At 41.8% G+C, this 21,035-nt stretch overlaps 1 protein-coding gene across 1 annotated transcript; it reads right to left on the minus strand.

Annotated features, from left to right (window-relative positions):
- Window positions 1-2,457: 2,457 nt before the first annotated feature.
- On the minus strand, window positions 2,458-3,681 carry LOC110913657. Its single transcript, XM_022158478.1, has 2 exons — window positions 3,382-3,681; window positions 2,458-3,330 (listed from the first exon to the last, which is right to left on the minus strand). The coding sequence occupies exons 1-2, from the start codon at window positions 3,679-3,681 to the stop codon at window positions 2,458-2,460; spliced, it is 1,173 nt and encodes a 390-aa protein (XP_022014170.1).
- Between the last annotated feature and the right edge of the window lie 17,354 nt (window positions 3,682-21,035).

Genomic DNA, 21,035 nt, shown 5'->3' on the forward strand with positions numbered 1-21,035 from the left:
TTCGATACACGTCTTTTTCTTTAGTACACCGATGGAATTTTAACGCCTTCAACAATGAATCTAGCTTAATATTCCAAGCCCGAGGTGCTTGTCTTAACCCGTACAACATCTTGAAAAGCTTGTAGACTTTGTGACTTTCTTTCGGTTTAACGAATCCTTCCGGTTGAAGTACATAAATATCTTCCTCCAAATCACCATTTAAAAACGTCGTTTTCACATCTAAATGGTGTATTTCCCAACCCTCCACGGCTGCAAGAGAAATAAGAAACCGGATCGTCTCGATTCGCGCAACCGGTGCAAAAACTTCATCAAAATCAATACCCTGTCTCTGCACGTAACCTTTTTCTACAAGTCTCGCTTTGTATTTATTAATTGTTCCATCCGCATTCTTTTTTATTTTGAAAACCTACTTTAAACCGATTGGTTTAACGCCTTTTGGTAAATCCACAAGTTTCCATGTACGGTTTCGTTCAATCGAATTAATTTCTTCTCGCATTTCTTTAACCCATTCCCCCTTTAATTTTGCTTCGCCAAAATTAGCCGGTTCGTCATCAATTAAAAGCAATTCGCACGTATTTAACTTGTAGTCACTATATTTTATAGGTAAAATAGACTGACGAGTGGAACACCTGACCTGAAATTCGTCTTCTTCTGGGCTGCTCTGGGCAGTTTCTGAGTTGCTCTGTGTAGTTTCTGAGCTGTTCTGGGTAGTTTCTGGGCTGCTCTGAGTTGATTCTGGGCTGTTCTGAGCTGATTCTGGGCTGCTCTGAGCTGATTCTGGGCTGCTCTGAGCTGTCTTTGACATCATTGGGCTTGAATTTATCGACCCAAAGCAAGTATCAATCACACTACCCCAGTAAACACGGTAAAATAACCGGGTTCGGTTTCACTTCCGGTATGATTTTCAACACTTTTATTCCACTTCCACCCCCTTGTTTCGTCAAATTCCACGTCTCTATTTACCACAATTCGTCGAGTTCTTGGATCATATAAATGATACCCTTTTGACCCAGGTTCGCTTCCAAGATGCACCAAAATATCGGACCGATCATCGAGCTTTTGAATATCTGTTTCGACTTTTGCAAAAGAAATACAACCAAAAACTTTAACGTGTTCTAAATTAGGTTGTTTACCTTTGTATTTTTCATATGGAGTAGCTCCCACCAATGCACGCGTAGGAGACCGGTTAATTAAATAAGTCGCGTATCAGACCGCTTCACCCCATAAATAGTTCGGAACCTTCATTGCTTTCATAATACTCCGAACCATCTCCATAAGTGTTCGGTTCCGACGCTCGACCACACCGTTTTGTTGTGGTGTATAAGGGGTTGTAAACTGTCTCGTAACGCCCTCTTCATCACAAAAACGATTAAACGCCCGGGAAGTAAACTCTCCACCTCTATCGGTCCGTAAGGTTTTGAGCAAATTACCCGTCTTTTTTTTCGCCATCGCCTTAAAATATTTTATTATTTCTGTTAGTACATTATGTCTGTAGCTTTCGTCTACATCGAGTCTTATTTATTTTATCATGTATGTGTGTTTTTGTATATGTATGTATATGTATGTATTTTTGTGTCTAGACAAACAGGGAACAGAACGTAAATTGTCAGATGTGGTCCGAACGGATGGGAAATGTCATCCGTACGGATGGCAATCCGATTGGATGGCAATCCGATCAGATGAAATCCCCCCCTCCCTGTGTTGCCTATAAATAGTGGACTTGTGTCATTTGTCCACAACCTTTTGCTGAATTGTCATAGCGAAGCGCTGTCTGATTGTCTACCAGAACTCTTGTATTTTCACATTCTACTAATGAAATCAGACATGTTAAGCGTTGAGATTGTTGTTAGTGATTCTCAGACGGTGTCGAGGGATTCCGCACCTCGCCACTGATCGATTCTGCTACGTTCTACGACTTGAACAGATCCAAATTGTGTGCCTAACAATTTCGAAAGCTCCACTTTTCTCCTTTAACAAGTATGACCACATATATCGTGATAAATCATTAATCAAAACTAAAATATAGCGATTACCATTCATGGTCGATGGGGAAATTGGTCCACATAAATCACCATGGACTAATTCAAGTGTTCGTGATGCTCGAAAAGTCGCCTTCTTTGGGAACGGTTTTCGCGTTTGTTTTCCAACCATACATGCTTCGCACACCTTATTCTCATGACGAATCTTTGGAACTCCTAAAACCATCCTGTTGATTTGCTCCAAGGTCTTGAAACTAGCATGCCCGAGTCTCGCATGCCATAACCACGAATCTTCACTGATTTTCGCCATAAGACAAACGGGACTGCCCACTTTCAATTTCACCTTGTACAAACGATTTTTCGAACGAGCCACTCGCATCAATAATTTTCCATCACTATCAAACATCGTTAGAAAATTATCTTTCATTTGAATTTCACATCCAAATTCGGTTGCTTGACCCAAACTCATCACATTACTCTACAAATTTGGGATATAATAAATATTGGTTAAAAGCTTTTGTTCACCGGTTTTACCTTCAAATAAAATCGACCCTTTTCCTTTAATCGTCACACGTGAACCGTCACCAAACTTCACGCTTCCATTTATTCGCTCGTTTAGCTCTGCAAAATAACTCTGGTTACCCATCATGTGGTTGTTGGCTCCGTTATGAAGATACCAAACATCTTTTTCGCTAGAATCGGCTTCAAATTTCTTTGGCAAAACCTTTTCTTCGTTTAAAAAGATAGTTTCTTGATCGATCTTCATCATAAAAAATGTTCCATCAACCTCATTATTTCGTTCCTCAGCCTGTGCCATGTTCGCCTCATTATTTTTTAATCGATCTTGACATCTTGAAACAAAGTGTCCATATTTGTCACATCGGTAACACTTTATTCCCGATAAATCACGCTTTTTATCCTTTTGCTTTCCGTTGTCTCGGGTCTTATATTCTTCTTTCTGACCGCGGTTTTGGGTGTTATCCCGACCACAGCCACGCCCTCGCGATGAGTGAGATCCTCGACCTCGACCCCTACTAGAATCACGTCCACGGCTAGAAGAAGATTCAGATTTAGAGAACAATAACTTACCCGAATTGTCGTATGCGTTATCTTCTTCTTTGATCCTCTCTTCATAAGCTTTTAGTCTACCAACCACATCTTCATACCCGACTATCTTCAAGTCTAAAACTTGTTCAAGTGAGGCCAGAATATGTATAAACCGCCTTGGCAAACTAGTGAATAATTTCTTGACCATTTTTCGTTCTTCCATCTTTTCTCCTAGTGTGGCCGCCTTAGAAGCAATAGACGACAACTTTGAGGCATACTCGTCAATCGTTCCGGTATCCCTGATCTTCAAACCATCGAATTCAGTAATTAAGGTTTGAAGTTATGCTTCTTTCACACGTTCTGCACCGAGATTTCTTGACTGAATTGCTTCCCACATCTCCTTTGCTGACTTCAAATTCCCGATCTGTAAAATTTGTTCCTCCGGTATCGATTGAAAAAAAAGAGCCTTTGCCACGTTATTTTTCTTCGCATCATCAGAACCCGGATCAATCACATCCCAAACTCCATGAATCCCAAAAATAACTTCCATACGTATGCTCCAAATCGTGTAATTTGTTGAAGTTAACATCCGACACTGAAACGAACCTGGATTCGTTTCCTTTACCAGAGCATTCGAACCTTCACCCACAACCATCGTTCGTTTCTTTCGTCGGCTATAGGTTTTAGTAGTCCCCAGTGAATCAATTTTACTGATACAACCCTTTTAACGTGGTTGTAATCGGTTTGTTTTTCGATTCATGTCGATAACATCGTAGGACAATCAACGGTTTCCCGTTTCCAACCTACTATAATCAACGATTAATCAAGACAATCAACAGTTAAAAACTGTTTCCAACTTGATCAAATCTGAATGGAAAAAAACTTAGACCACGTTTTAACTTACGGTTTCGATTGAAACGTAGTTTAAAAAATAATATTGTTTTATATGGAAAAACCCAACACCAGCTCTAAATTAATTGTAAATAAATAAGGTAATTTAAAAGAATTATCTTTTTCAATTATTCACAAATAAAGCTATGACCAGAAAACGAATATTAGTCAATCTCTTTGAACGTAGCTTTGACTAAAAAACAATGGAACTCAGCTTTTTCTCAAGAATCACCGGTTCACCACTATCGCTCATGTCTTTCCAACGTGTGCCGACTCTGCTAATCTGATTTCTTGCACTTGATCAAACTACTACGATTCGTACACCAATGGCTGGTTTTCCGATCTCCGCTGGTTTAGTCCGATCTGAACTACTGTTCCGTCGTGATACAGTAGTTCCGGCGAGTTTTTCTGCAATCCCGATCAAACCCCTTCAATCACAGGTTCGGTCGTTCTAAATCAACCACCCCTACGTTCACATGTATGGTTATTCTTCACGAATTCACATGTATAATCGCAGGCTCTGATACCAATTAAAGGGAATTGGTACCAGATTAGTTGTTAATCGGAAGTTATGAACAATAATTGGCTAACACCCAATGTTTATTATCAAGGAAACTTAACTCAAAATGTCACACCCCCAAAATACCACCTAGGGAGTGTCCCTGTCAGGCGTGTGACAAACCAATAACGAGCCACTAATCATATTGAACCAATCATAATGTTGAATAAAATCATCAATTATTCTGAAAAGTACTGTCAATAAGTTTAAAAGAAAATCAACATGTTCAGCGGAAGCAAACAAAAGAAAACATAACTAACTGTTTCGGTTTAAATGTGTGAAATCAATAAACCCATCATTCGTATCCACTCGGCACGACCCATGACCACTCCAGCTACTTCAGACAGCAAGTTCCAAATCCATATAACCTAACAACCTGCGAGCATGCAACAAGTGTATCAGACAACGCTGGTGAGTTCATAGTTTTACGAAAACGTTGTTTACCAAATATGTAGTTAATCCATTGAAGTTAATTCCCGAAGTAATGTTGAAAACAATGTTGATAATACCCCAATACAAGACGGCTTCTGATTATTTTGCCCTTTCTCCAATGCTCCTATCAAAGCATTGGTCATGACTAGGTCATTAGTTCAACACCCGTCCTCCCAGGAACGGGGTGAGGTTGCCAAACCTAAGTAGCGCTACTAACTAATACCATGTTACCTTCCCGGTAACCAAACAACACGGAGGGACTTTAAAGGTGATAGGAAGAGTATATTATCCAACATTCCCGTTTTTACCCAAAAGACTTTTCCCTCCCTGGGATACCCACTGACTGTCCCAACCACCGGGACGCATGCTCAAGAGAGATGAACTCACCTTAGAGTGCTCGGTAGAATTAATTACACGTTTCACACAATGATCAATCAAAACCTACCATATTACACATAACAATCAGTTCCACATTTACGTAAGTCATAAGTTTCACGAATAGTGCACTCATACTAGACTTGAACAATTCTCAACACATTTGTAATTATTCACGTCGTAACACGTTCTTTACTGAAGCCCCTAGCTCGAGTAACCATGTGTACCATCTTATCTAAACAAGTAACATTCAAACTAGTGATACACAATTTAGACAACACCTTTCATGGACACGAGATCAACACTTCTGATGTGCACCCTATAGATCAGCCCATATCTACAAAATTAAGCTCGGCTGAATAGCTCTACACTATGCAGCCCAATAATAGATGTGTTTAAGATGAATATGTGAGTCACGAGTTTCTAACAGGCCCAAAGATATATCTATTCAACCTAAAACACCAATCTAACATTTTAAGTTATAACCGGCCTCACTCTACCTCGGCCCAGTCCAAGCAATTAACATAAAATCATCACCACTACCATCCCAGCCAATAAGTTTGTTCGGCCCATAATAAAATAACCCAGTTTCCTTTAGTTGGCCGGTTGGGCTGTCGAATTCAGTTAACCCCAGCGGCCCAATTCAATAATAAATGATCAGCCCACTACCCATTTAACATCATTAACTACCCGATTCAATAATAAGTTGCAGCCCCCTCATTAATCATCAGGCCCAAACCTATTTACATAAGTTTATTAGTTCAATTTTTATATCAGCCCAACCACCCTAAGCTATGCAGCCTATTCCCGTTGACAGGGCCCAAGTGATATTGTGTGTAATCCACTACCCATGTGCTATCTGATGTTATCACCCAGCCCAATATAGGTGTGCGATTCCACCTAATTCCATTACCCATCCCCCCCCTCTAATCACGGCTCATCAGTTTCTCAACCAAGTTTTAGACACTTACAACAGTTACTATGATCATCATGCTTTCTATTTATCATTAATTTATTAACCAAGTATAACCACAACAAACCAGATTCCTCTTTATAACACTTAACATGACCAAAGAACCTACTCAAAGATCCCACCCTGTAACACCTCCTAAACCCAATGAATACGTAAAGGGTCTAGCCGATTTACCAAGATTCTATCTACCCTTCTTAGCATAAATCAATACATAACCAATTCTAACTCACTCTCTGATCATACATAATACTAGTATTACCCAAGATCGCATTCACATATACACAACATAATAATCATTAAACAATCTGAATTCATGAGTTGATTCTTTTATATAACATTGTTTTCCATCCAAGAATACCTAACAGTTTCCACACAAAACATCATAACCATCGGTTGCTATTATTCTAACTGATTACGTGACCGTCATGCATACGAATACAAAGTTCTGATATCACCTACAAGATGTACACATATATAGCAACCTAAACCACTAACGATCAACGAAAGCATACATCAAAACAGGAAATCACACTTTGATTACTTGTGCATACCGACATCACGCAACATATATATATACGTAGATGAAACAGGAACGATTATACTAACCGGATAAACGAACGAGAAGGTATAGATGATTAACACACACACGGGGGGGGGGGGGGGGGTTCCGCTGCTGAGATTGTGCGATCAGGGGAGGGGATGTAGGGGTAGGGTTTGTTGTATCATGAAATTTGTGATAATGTGATTATTATAAATATATTACGTAACCTCCTACTATAATACCAATCACAATTGAGGTGGGCCGGCCATGAGATGTACCAAACAGCAGGGCCGGTTATTCAAAACAATCAAAGGTGGGCTCAATTTGTTAGATTATGGGATAACCAGCATGTACGGCCCCATTTCCATTTGATGTAGTTTACTAGGGGTTTCGACCCACATACACTAGGCATAGTAAACTAACTCACTAACACGCAAACATATTAAACCGGATTTTCGTTTAGCACGATTATTAAAGTCACACGTTTTATAACAATTTATATTGTCGTAAGGGGCGTGAAAAGAGAAACAATGAGAAAATAGGGATTACGTGACGTAAAGGCACTGACCTTAAATGTTCGGGTTGTCACATCATCCCCAACTTGAAAGAAATTTCGTCCCGAAATTTGACAAGTGAGCACGAAAGAGTGAAGTGAGAAATCAAGATTGTTGTGGATTATTCTCAGGTGCCACATCATCCCCAACTTGAAAGGGAATTTCGTCCGCGAAATTCACCAGTTGCATCGGAATTGATTCAGCAGATTCGCACGATTGCATATACTTAGTCTCGAGTTCCAACGAACTCTCACAATCGAGATATGACTATGTTAATCGAACCTTGACTTCCTGGTCCATGTATTCGATAAGTTTCTCCAGTAAAGGTATCGCTCGCGTTTCATCAGACGTCAGTTAAGCTCGCCACGCTTCCCAAGCATCCCACCTTGACTTCGTTCTCATGTGTGGCTATGTGGGCCTTCAGGCCCGGTCATCCGTACATGGTCTTCAGGTTTTAATACATCCTATCAAAGCTCTGATGAGTAGGATATTGAGGCCCGTGTGCTTCGCCTACACCAGTTCCCTAAGGTTGCTGTATAGTGAGGTCCATATCCGTTCCACGAAGCAGCAAATATCGTCCGTCCTGCCAAAGGTTGCTTCCCCATGCCCCGCATGGGTCTATCTTGAGAACTCTCTTCCGTCAGTTCTTCAATTTAAATAGGGTGAGTCTGATCAGGTATGATAAAGTCGATAGCGAGCTGCAAAGCTCGTACACGTCCAGGTTTCACGGTCGTATTCATTCAAAAGTTCCATCCAGCGTTGCCATCACATGTTTAGCTTTCTTGAAACAAGGATACACGGGAGGCCCTTGTGATCGGTCTAAGTAGTGCATTTGGTACCGTCCAAGTAATGCCTCCAATTTAAATCCAAAGACCACGGCTCCCACCGCAGGTCGGAACTCGTGCAGTTCTTCCTGTAGGTCCACCACGTAAGCCATCGCCCGCTCATGTTGCATTGGCGTGTAACCGGGACTCTGAATCGAACCATCATGATATATCGCCGGATCATCAGTACCCTCGGATAGAAGTGATGCTCCTTGCGTTACAGGGTTGGGTTTCAAAAGCTGAGAAGACGTCCTGCTACTTTGGTCCCGATGAGTTCACCGCTCCCCGCTGTGCTAACGAGGTTAAGGTTGCGCAATCTTCGAAAATCCCGTGATGAATCTGTGATAGTATCCAGCGAATCCAAGGGATTACTGTACCCCAGAAGGAAATCAGGATTAGCATAAGGTCTATTCTGAAATTCCACCTAACGATGTGGAAGTAAACCAGGTAACTCTTCAGAAGACACGTCAGGAAATTCACGAATAACTGGAAGATACTCGATCTTCCTTTCTTAAAGTGGCGAATCGGTGACAAGAGCTAGTATAGCAGAGTAGCCCTTCCGTAGACACTTCTGGGCTTTCACGATTGAGACGATGCCAACAATGGCACCACTACGATGATCTCAAACTGATAAGGATTCCCCACTGGGAGAGGGAACGCACGATTTTCTTTTTGCAGAGAATTTTCTGCTTGATACATAGATAACCAAGTCCATGTCAACGACCATGTCAAAACTTACAAGAGTATTGGGAAGTAGGTCAATATCGAACACTTGACCCACGAGATCAAGTTTACAACCAGAAAGAACATGAGAAGCTTCTATCGATTTACTATCAGTTAATTCTACTACATGCTTATTTACAAGAAAGGTGGGAGTCAGTCCTAACTGACGACTGAACCCTAAGGCACATAACCCCAATCGAAACAAGAGTCAAATAAAACAGAAGCAGAAAAAGATCATTCAAGAAGACGTACCGGTCTCAACATTGCCATCATTGCGAGTCTCCCCCAGCGCCAATAGTAAATACTCTTCCACGTGCTCCGTTCCCACCATTGTTCCCATTGTTGCCGCTCCCAGTATTGTTGTTGTTGCCAGCATTCTGATTAAGCTGAGGGCAATCCCTCTTAAAATGACCCTCATCACCACACTGAAAGCACCCCTTTTGATTTCCCTGGTTCTGTTGAGACTGTTGCCTCTCCTGTTGCTGTGGCTGCTGCTGCGGCTGCTTTGGAAGCCAGACCCTGCAATCTTTAGCCATATGACCCACCTTGTTGCACCTATGACATACCCGGGTGCACGGCCCGCGATGGTGAAACATACACTTATCACACTTTGGTAACTTTCCCGCGTAGGAACCCTGATTTGAATTGTTGCTCTGATTCTGGTTCACAGAAGACGACTGGCTAAAACTACGGTGGATGCTGTTGTCTGCCCTTTTCTGAGGTTGGCTGGCACTGGTTGCTTTGTTAGTATCGTTCCATTTTCGCTTGTGATCACTAGCAGGGGTTGTAGCTGTAGCAGTCGAGGTAGTAGCAGAAACACGTGGCGGCAAGTTGCCACGTTCGACCTCTTGGTCAGTAATCTTATGTGCCAAACGGACGATACGGGGCAGATTATCTAGGTTTGCAGCAGTAACGTACCCCTTAACAGCTGGTGCTAAGCCCTTGAGATACAACTCAATTCGCCGAGGTGGGGGTCGAGACATGTTAGGGCACAAAGTTGCTAAATCATTAGACCTCCTAGTGTATGCTTCAATCTCAGACCCCTCCATTTTCAGGTTGTAGAACTCGTTCTCCAGTTTCTGAATCTCATCACGAGGACAATACTCCTCTCGCATCAACTCCTTGAAATCATCCCAGGTAGTGGCATTCGCCATCTCAATACCCAACATTTGTACTTGGGCATTCCACCAAGTTAAGGCACCATCCTCCAAAGTGCCTGTAGCATACTTCACACGGTCCCCCACGGGGCAGTTGCACATAGCAAATACTGATTCAGCCTTCTCGAACCAACGCAAGAGTCCCACAGCCCCTTCAGTCCCACTGAAGGTCTGTGGCTTACAATCCATGAAAGTCTTAAATGTGCAGGCAGGCGGATTGTGTTGATTCGCAGGTTGACCTAAAACGAAGGGACATACAACACACAAGTAAGATTCGAGTATACGTCGCAAGGATAGAGAGTAATTGGCAACATATCGTACCAGCCTGGTAAGCCGCTAGGGCTTCAGCTACACGAGTGTTGATCAAGTTGGTTAATTCGGCCTGGGTCATAGCAATGTGACCACGTCCACCACCTCGACCTCCTCCACGTCCACTCATGGTTCTATATAAGAGAAGGGAACAATCTTAAGGGTCGAAATGAGGCAAAAGTCGAGTATCACATTGAAATCTACAAACTACCAAGTTTACACACAATAGGGCAGAACCCTTCTCACGCTCATTAAGCCTCACTGGGATTTGCATGCACCTCGCGTTATTATTATGTGTGCACCCATAATAATAAGGCGATTTGCATGCTTATCTCAGTGCCTCTTAACTTGCGCTAAAAGGTTCCCCACATTCAAATAGCAAGCGAAAGGTTTCACATGATCAAGAATGACAATAGTCGAAGGGTAGTGTCGCACTAACAGTTCACATAACGGGATTGATAACAAAGGGCTCATACTACAGTGTCAGGTGTGCATTCACGGGTAATGTTATTCATAAGCAAACACTAGATATGCTATGCAATAATAAACGAGAGACGAACCTTGCAGTCTGGAGCTGAGTGTCATGGCCGATTTCGGTATTGTTCGGTTATAGTCTGGTTTTATAAAAACGTTTTAAAACCAAGTTCACTATAACCAGTGGCTCTGATACCAAACTGTCACACCCCCAAAATACCACCTAGGGAGTGTCCCTGTCAGGCGTGTGACAAACCAATAACGAGCCACTAATCATATTGAACCAATCATAATGTTGAATAAAATCATCAATTATTCTAAAAAGTACTGTCAATAAGTTTAAAAGAAAATCAACATGTTCAGCGGCAGCAAACAAAAGAAAACATAACTAACTGTTTCGGTTTAAATGTGTGAAATCAATAAACCCATCATTCGTATCCACTCGGCACGACCCATGACCACTCCAGCTACTTCAGACAGCAAGTTCCAAATCCATATAACCTAACAACCTGCGAGCATGCAACAAGTGTATCAGACAACGCTGGTGAGTTCATAGTTTTACGAAAACGTTGTTTACCAAATATGTAGTTAATCCATTGAAGTTAATTCCCGAAGTAATGTTGAAAACAATGTTGATAATACCCCAATACAAGACGGCTTCTGATTATTTTGCCCTTTCTCCAATGCTCCTATCAAAGCATTGGTCATGACTAGGTCATTAGTTCAACACCCGTCCTCCCAGGAACGGGGTGAGGTTGCCAAACCTAAGTAGCGCTACTAACTAATACCATGTTACCTTCCCGGTAACCAAACAACACGGAGGGACTTTAAAGGTGATAGGAAGAGTATATTATCCAACATTCCCGTTTTTACCCAAAAGACTTTTCCCTCCCTGGGATACCCACTGACTGTCCCAACCACCGGGACGCATGCTCAAGAGAGATGAACTCACCTTAGAGTGCTCGGTAGAATTAATTACACGTTTCACACAATGATCAATCAAAACCTACCATATTACACATAACAATCAGTTCCACATTTACGTAAGTCATAAGTTTCACGAATAGTGCACTCATACTAGACTTGAACAATTCTCAACACATTTGTAATTATTCACGTCGTAACACGTTCTTTACTGAAGCCCCTAGCTCGAGTAACCATGTGTACCATCTTATCTAAACAAGTAACATTCAAACTAGTGATACACAATTTAGACAACACCTTTCATGGACACGAGATCAACACTTCTGATGTGCACCCTATAGATCAGCCCATATCTACAAAATTAAGCTCGGCTGAATAGCTCTACACTATGCAGCCCAATAATAGATGTGTTTAAGATGAATATGTGAGTCACGAGTTTCTAACAGGCCCAAAGATATATCTATTCAACCTAAAACACCAATCTAACATTTTAAGTTATAACCGGCCTCACTCTACCTCGGCCCAGTCCAAGCAATTAACATAAAATCATCACCACTACCATCCCAGCCAATAAGTTTGTTCGGCCCATAATAAAATAACCCAGTTTCCTTTAGTTGGCCGGTTGGGCTGTCGAATTCAGTTAACCCCAGCGGCCCAATTCAATAATAAATGATCAGCCCACTACCCATTTAACATCATTAACTACCCGATTCAATAATAAGTTGCAGCCCCCTCATTAATCATCAGGCCCAAACCTATTTACATAAGTTTATTAGTTCAATTTTTATATCAGCCCAACCACCCTAAGCTATGCAGCCTATTCCCGTTGACAGGGCCCAAGTGATATTGTGTGTAATCCACTACCCATGTGCTATCTGATGTTATCACCCAGCCCAATATAGGTGTGCGATTCCACCTAATTCCATTACCCATCCCCCCCCCTCTAATCACGGCTCATCAGTTTCTCAACCAAGTTTTAGACACTTACAACAGTTACTATGATCATCATGCTTTCTATTTATCATTAATTTATTAACCAAGTATAACCACAACAAACCAGATTCCTCTTTATAACACTTAACATGACCAAAGAACCTACTCAAAGATCCCACCCTGTAACACCTCCTAAACCCAATGAATACGTAAAGGGTCTAGCCGATTTACCAAGATTCTATCTACCCTTCTTAGCATAAATCAATACATAACCAATTCTAACTCACTCTCTGATCATACATAATACTAGTATTACCCAAGATCGCATTCACATATACACAACATAATAATCATTAAACAATCTGAATTCATGAGTTGATTCTTTTATATAACATTGTTTTCCATCCAAGAATACCTAACAGTTTCCACACAAAACATCATAACCATCGGTTGCTATTATTCTAACTGATTACGTGACCGTCATGCATACGAATACAAAGTTCTGATATCACCTACAAGATGTACACATATATAGCAACCTAAACCACTAACGATCAACGAAAGCATACATCAAAACAGGAAATCACACTTTGATTACTTGTGCATACCGACATCACGCAACATATATATATACGTAGATGAAACAGGAACGATTATACTAACCGGATAAACGAACGAGAAGGTATAGATGATTAACACACACACGGGGGGGGGGGGGGGGGGGTTCCGCTGCTGAGATTGTGCGATCAGGGGAGGGGATGTAGGGGTAGGGTTTGTTGTATCATGAAATTTGTGATAATGTGATTATTATAAATATATTACGTAACCTCCTACTATAATACCAATCACAATTGAGGTGGGCCGGCCATGAGATGTACCAAACAGCTGGGCCGGTTATTCAAAACAATCAAAGGTGGGCTCAATTTGTTAGATTATGGGATAACCAGCATGTACGGCCCCATTTCCATTTGATGTAGTTTACTAGGGGTTTCGACCCACATACACTAGGCATAGTAAACTAACTCACTAACACGCAAACATATTAAACCGGATTTTCGTTTAGCACGATTATTAAAGTCACACGTTTTATAACAATTTATATTGTCGTAAGGGGCGTGAAAAGAGAAACAATGAGAAAATAGGGATTACGTGACGTAAAGGCACTGACCTTAAATGTTCGGGTTGTCACATCATCCCCAACTTGAAAGAAATTTTGTCCCGAAATTTGACAAGTGAGCACGAAAGAGTGAAGTGAGAAATCAAGATTGTTGTGGATTATTCTCAGGTGCCACATCATCCCCAACTTGAAAGGGAATTTCGTCCGCGAAATTCACCAGTTGCATCGGAATTGATTCAGCAGATTCGCACGATTGCATATACTTAGTCTCGAGTTCCAACGAACTCTCACAATCGAGATATGACTATGTTAATCGAACCTTGACTTCCTGGTCCATGTATTCGATAAGTTTCTCCAGTAAAGGTATCGCTCGCGTTTCATCAGACGTCAGTTAAGCTCGCCACGCTTCCCAAGCATCCCACCTTGACTTCGTTCTCATGTGTGGCTATGTGGGCCTTCAGGCCCGGTCATCCGTACATGGTCTTCAGGTTTTAATACATCCTATCAAAGCTCTGATGAGTAGGATATTGAGGCCCGTGTGCTTCGCCTACACCAGTTCCCTAAGGTTGCTGTATAGTGAGGTCCATATCCGTTCCACGAAGCAGCAAATATCGTCCGTCCTGCCAAAGGTTGCTTCCCCATGCCCCGCATGGGTCTATCTTGAGAACTCTCTTCCGTCAGTTCTTCAATTTAAATAGGGTGAGTCTGATCAGGTATGATAAAGTCGATAGCGAGCTGCAAAGCTCGTACACGTCCAGGTTTCACGGTCGTATTCATTCAAAAGTTCCATCCAGCGTTGCCATCACATGTTTAGCTTTCTTGAAACAAGGATACACGGGAGGCCCTTGTGATCGGTCTAAGTAGTGCATTTGGTACCGTCCAAGTAATGCCTCCAATTTAAATCCAAAGACCACGGCTCCCACCGCAGGTCGGAACTCGTGCAGTTCTTCCTGTAGGTCCACCACGTAAGCCATCGCCCGCTCATGTTGCATTGGCGTGTAACCGGGACTCTGAATCGAACCATCATGATATATCGCCGGATCATCAGTACCCTCGGATAGAAGTGATGCTCCTTGCGTTACAGGGTTGGGTTTCAAAAGCTGAGAAGACGTCCTGCTACTTTGGTCCCGATGAGTTCACCGCTCCCCGCTGTGCTAACGAGGTTAAGGTTGCGCAATCTTCGAAAATCCCGTGATGAATCTGTGATAGTATCCAGCGAATCCAAGGGATTACTGTACCCCAGAAGGAAATCAGGATTAGCATAAGGTCTATTCTGAAATTCCACCTAACGATGTGGAAGTAAACCAGGTAACTCTTCAGAAGACACGTCAGGAAATTCACGAATAACTGGAAGATACTCGATCTTCCTTTCTTAAAGTGGCGAATCGGTGACAAGAGCTAGTATAGCAGAGTAGCCCTTCCGTAGACACTTCTGGGCTTTCACGATTGAGACGATGCCAACAATGGCACCACTACGATGATCTCAAACTGATAAGGATTCCCCACTGGGAGAGGGAACGCACGATTTTCTTTTTGCAGAGAATTTTCTGCTTGATACATAGATAACCAAGTCCATGTCAACGACCATGTCAAAACTTACAAGAGTATTGGGAAGTAGGTCAATGTCGAACACTTGACCCACGAGATCAAGTTTACAACCAGAAAGAACATGAGAAGCTTCTATCGATTTACTATCAGTTAATTCTACTACATGCTTATTTACAAGAAAGGTGGGAGTCAGTCCTAACTGACGACTGAACCCTAAGGCACATAACCCCAATCGAAACAAGAGTCAAATAAAACAGAAGCAGAAAAAGATCATTCAAGAAGACGTACCGGTCTCAACATTGCCATCATTGCGAGTCTCCCCCAGCGCCAATAGTAAATACTCTTCCACGTGCTCCGTTCCCACCATTGTTCCCATTGTTGCCGCTCCCAGTATTGTTGTTGTTGCCAGCATTCTGATTAAGCTGAGGGCAATCCCTCTTAAAATGACCCTCATCACCACACTGAAAGCACCCCTTTTGATTTCCCTGGTTCTGTTGAGACTGTTGCCTCTCCTGTTGTTGTGGCTGCTGCTGCGGCTGCTTTGGAAGCCAGACCCTGCAATCTTTAGCCATATGACCCACCTTGTTGCACCTATGACATACCCGGGTGCACGGCCCGCGATGGTGAAACATACACTTATCACACTTTGGTAACTTTCCCGCGTAGGAACCCTGATTTGAATTGTTGCTCTGATTCTGGTTCACAGAAGACGACTGGCTAAAACTACGGTGGATGCTGTTGTCTGCCCTTTTCTGAGGTTGGCTGGCACTGGTTGCTTTGTCAGTATCGTTCCATTTTCGCTTGTGATCACTAGCAGGGGTTGTAGCTGTAGCAGTCGAGGTAGTAGCAGAAACACGTGGCGGCAAGTTGCCACGTTCGACCTCTTGGTCAGTAATCTTATGTGCCAAACGGACGATACGGGGCAGATTGTCTAGGTTTGCAGCAGTAACGTACCCCTTAACAGCTGGTGCTAAGCCCTTGAGATACAACTCAATTCGCCGAGGTGGGGGTCGAGACATGTTAGGGCACAAAGTTGCTAAATCATTAGACCTCCTAGTGTATGCTTCAATCTCAGACCCCTCCATTTTCAGGTTGTAGAACTCGTTCTCCAGTTTCTGAATCTCATCACGAGGACAATACTCCTCTCGCATCAACTCCTTGAAATCATCCCAGGTAGTGGCATTCGCCATCTCAATACCCAACATTTGTACTTGGGCATTCCACCAAGTTAAGGCACCATCCTCCAAAGTGCCTGTAGCATACTTCACACGGTCCCCCACGGGGCAGTTGCACATAGCAAATACTGATTCAGCCTTCTCGAACCAACGCAAGAGTCCCACAGCCCCTTCAGTCCCACTGAAGGTCTGTGGCTTACAATCCATGAAAGTCTTAAATGTGCAGGCAGGCGGATTGTGTTGATTCGCAGGTTGACCTAAAACGAAGGGACATACAACACACAAGTAAGATTCGAGTATACGTCGCAAGGATAGAGAGTAATTGGCAACATATCGTACCATCCTGGTAAGCCGCTAGGGCTTCAGCTACACGAGTGTTGATCAAGTTGGTTAATTCGGCCTGGGTCATAGCAATGTGACCACGTCCACCACCTCGACCTCCTCCACGTCCACTCATGGTTCTATATAAGAGAAGGGAACAATCTTAAGGGTTGAAATGAGGCAAAAGTCGAGTATCACATTGAAATCTACAAACTACCAAGTTTACACACAATAGGGCAGAACCCTTCTCACGCTCATTAAGCCTCACTGGGATTTGCATGCACCTCGCGTTATTATTATGTGTGCACCCATAATAATAAGGCGATTTGCATGCTTATCTCAGTGCCTCTTAACTTGCGCTAAAAGGTTCCCCACATTCAAATAGCAAGCGAAAGGTTTCACATGATCAAGAATGACAATAGTCGAAGGGTAGTGTCGCACTAACAGTTCACATAACGGGATTGATAACAAAGGGCTCATACTACAGTGTCAGGTGTGCATTCACGGGTAATGTTATTCATAAGCAAACACTAGATATGCTATGCAATAATAAACGAGAGACGAACCTTGCAGTCTGGAGCTGAGTGTCATGGCCGATTTCGGTATTGTTCGGTTATAGTCTGGTTTTATAAAAACGTTTTAAAACCAAGTTCACTATAACCAGTGGCTCTGATACCAAACTGTCACACCCCCAAAATACCACCTAGGGAGTGTCCCTGTCAGGCGTGTGACAAACCAATAACGAGCCACTAATCATATTGAACCAATCATAATGTTGAATAAAATCATCAATTATTCTGAAAAGTACTGTCAATAAGTTTAAAAGAAAATCAACATGTTCAGCGGCAGCAAACAAAAGAAAACATAACTAACTGTTTCGGTTTAAATGTGTGAAATCAATAAACCCATCATTCGTATCCACTCGGCACGACCCATGACCACTCCAGCTACTTCAGACAGCAAGTTCCAAATCCATATAACCTAACAACCTGCGAGCATGCAACAAGTGTATCAGACAACGCTGGTGAGTTCATAGTTTTACGAAAACGTTGTTTACCAAATATGTAGTTAATCCATTGAAGTTAATTCCCGAAGTAATGTTGAAAACAATGTTGATAATACCCCAATACAAGACGGCTTCTGATTATTTTGCCCTTTCTCCAATGCTCCTATCAAAGCATTGGTCATGACTAGGTCATTAGTTCAACACCCGTCCTCCCAGGAACGGGGTGAGGTTGCCAAACCTAAGTAGCGCTACTAACTAATACCATGTTACCTTCCCGGTAACCAAACAACACGAAGGGACTTTAAAGGTGATAGGAAGAGTATATTATCCAACATTCCCGTTTTTACCCAAAAGACTTTTCCCTCCCTAGGATACCCACTGACTGTCCCAACCACCGGGACGCATGCTCAAGAGAGATGAACTCACCTTAGAGTGCTCGGTAGAATTAATTACACGTTTCACACAATGATCAATCAAAACCTACCATATTACACATAACAATCAGTTCCACATTTACGTAAGTCACAAGTTTCACGAATAGTGCACTGATACTAGACTTGAACAATTCTCAACACATTTGTAATTATTCACGTCGTAACACGTTCTTTACTGAAGCCCCTAGCTCGAGTAACCATGTGTACCATCTTATCTAAACAAGTAATATTCAAACTAGTGATACACAATTTAGACAACACCTTTCATGGACACGAGATCAACCCTTCTGATGTGCACCCTATAGATCAGCCCATATCTACAAAATTAAGCTCGGCTGAATAGCTCTACACTATGCAGCCCAATAATAGATGTGTTTAAGATGAATATGTGAGTCACGAGTTTCTAACAGGCCCAAAGATATATCTATTCAACCTAAAACACCAATCTAACATTTTAAGTTATAACCGGCCTCACTCTACCTCGGCCCAGTCCAAGCAATTAACATAAAATCATCACCACTACCATCCCAGCCAATAAGTTTGTTCGGCCCATAATAAAATAACCCAGTTTCCTTTAGTTGGCCGGTTGGGCTGTCGAATTCAGTTAACCCCAGCGGCCCAATTCAATAATAAATGATCAGCCCACTACCCATTTAACATCATTAACTACCCGATTCAATAATAAGTTGCAGCCCCCTCATTAATCATCAGGCCCAAACCTATTTACATAAGTTTATTAGTTCAATTTTTATATCAGCCCAACCACCCTAAGCTATGCAGCCTATTCCCGTTGACAGGGCCCAAGTGATGTTGTGTGTAATCCACTACCCATGTGCTATCTGATGTTATCACCCAGCCCAATATAGGTGTGCGATTCCACCTAATTCCATTACCCACCCCCCCCCCTCTAATCACGGCTCATCAGTTTCTCAACCAAGTTTTAGACACTTACAACAGTTACTATGATCATCATGATTTCTATTTATCATTAATTTATTAACCAAGTATAACCACAACAAACCAGATTCCTCTTTATAACACTTAACATGACCAAAGAACCTACTCAAAGATCCCACCCTGTAACACCTCCTAAACCCAATGAATACGTAAAGGGTCTAGCCGATTTACCAAGATTCTATCTACCCTTCTTAGCATAAATCAATACATAACCAATTCTAACTCACTCTCTGATCATACATAATACTAGTATTACCCAAGATCGCATTCACATATACACAACATAATAATCATTAAACAATCTGAATTCATGAGTTGATTCTTTTATATAACATTGTTTTCCATCCAAGAATACCTAACAGTTTCCACACAAAACATCATAACCATCGGTTGCTATTATTCTAACTGATTACGTGACCGTCATGCATACGAATACAAAGTTCTGATATCACCTACAAGATGTACACATATATAGCAACCTAAACCACTAACGATCAACGAAAGCATACATCAAAACAGGAAATCACACTTTGATTACTTGTGCATACCGACATCACGCAACATATATATATACGTAGATGAAACAGGAACGATTATACTAACCGGATAAACGAACGAGAAGGTATAGATGATTAACACACACACGGGGGGGGGGGGGGGGGGTTCCGCTGCTGAGATTGTGCGATTAGGGGAGGGGATGTAGGGGTAGGGTTTGTTGTATCATGAAATTTGTGATAATGTGATTATTATAAATATATTACGTAACCTCCTACTATAATACCAATCACAATTGAGGTGGGCCGGCCATGAGATGTACCAAACAGCTGGGCCGGTTATTCAAAACAATCAAAGGTGGGCTCAATTTGTTAGATTATGGGATAACCAGCATGTACGGCCCCATTTCCATTTGATGTAGTTTACTAGGGGTTTCGACCCACATACACTAGGCATAGTAAACTAACTCACTAACACGCAAACATATTAAACCGGATTTTCGTTTAGCACGATTATTAAAGTCACACGTTTTATAACAATTTATATTGTCGTAAGGGGCGTGAAAAGAGAAACAATGAGAAAATAGGGATTACGTGACGTAAAGGCACTGACCTTAAATGTTCGGGTTGTCACACAAAACCTTGAAAAATTACAATCCCTATCAATTAGATTGGTATATATAGCTAACCTAAACGCATGAGACTATAACTAGGAAACCTATTAATTAATTACATAATAATTATCTAAACACACTTCCTAACCTAACACGTATAGGAACCTTAGATAATATTCACTAATTAATTAATAATATTGTTTATTACTTGTCTTGCACCCCAAGCAATCCTCCTAGCCATCCTTCACGCATGTAAGCCACGGATTAGACTAGGAATTCCCAACACTATAAGTTTAAATCATATATGTCCTTCAGAATGTTTTCCTACCTAACCCTTGATTACAAAATAAAACCTAGCTACATGTATAGTAGCTTAAAGTACCACATCGTTTGATCTTCTCTAAATCAGTGGCGGACCTATAAATTTTTTTCATGGGGGCAGAAATTTTTAGGGATGGTTTGACTATCGCAACACATAATATTTTTCGGTCCGGTTCGGGTCGGGTCGGATCATCTTCAGGCGGAGCTAGAAGTTCTAATCTGGGGTCGCAGTAGAAAGTTTTTAGCTTCGTTCGTGTACATCAATAAGAAACTCTACCGATCAATGTACGTACGGAATAAGAATAACTCTATTCTTATAATTATAATACTAAAGATGACAAATTAAAAAAAAA

Source organism: Helianthus annuus, chromosome 15 (genome assembly GCF_002127325.2).
Source record: "Helianthus annuus cultivar XRQ/B chromosome 15, HanXRQr2.0-SUNRISE, whole genome shotgun sequence".
Lineage (NCBI taxonomy): Eukaryota > Viridiplantae > Streptophyta > Magnoliopsida > Asterales > Asteraceae > Helianthus > Helianthus annuus.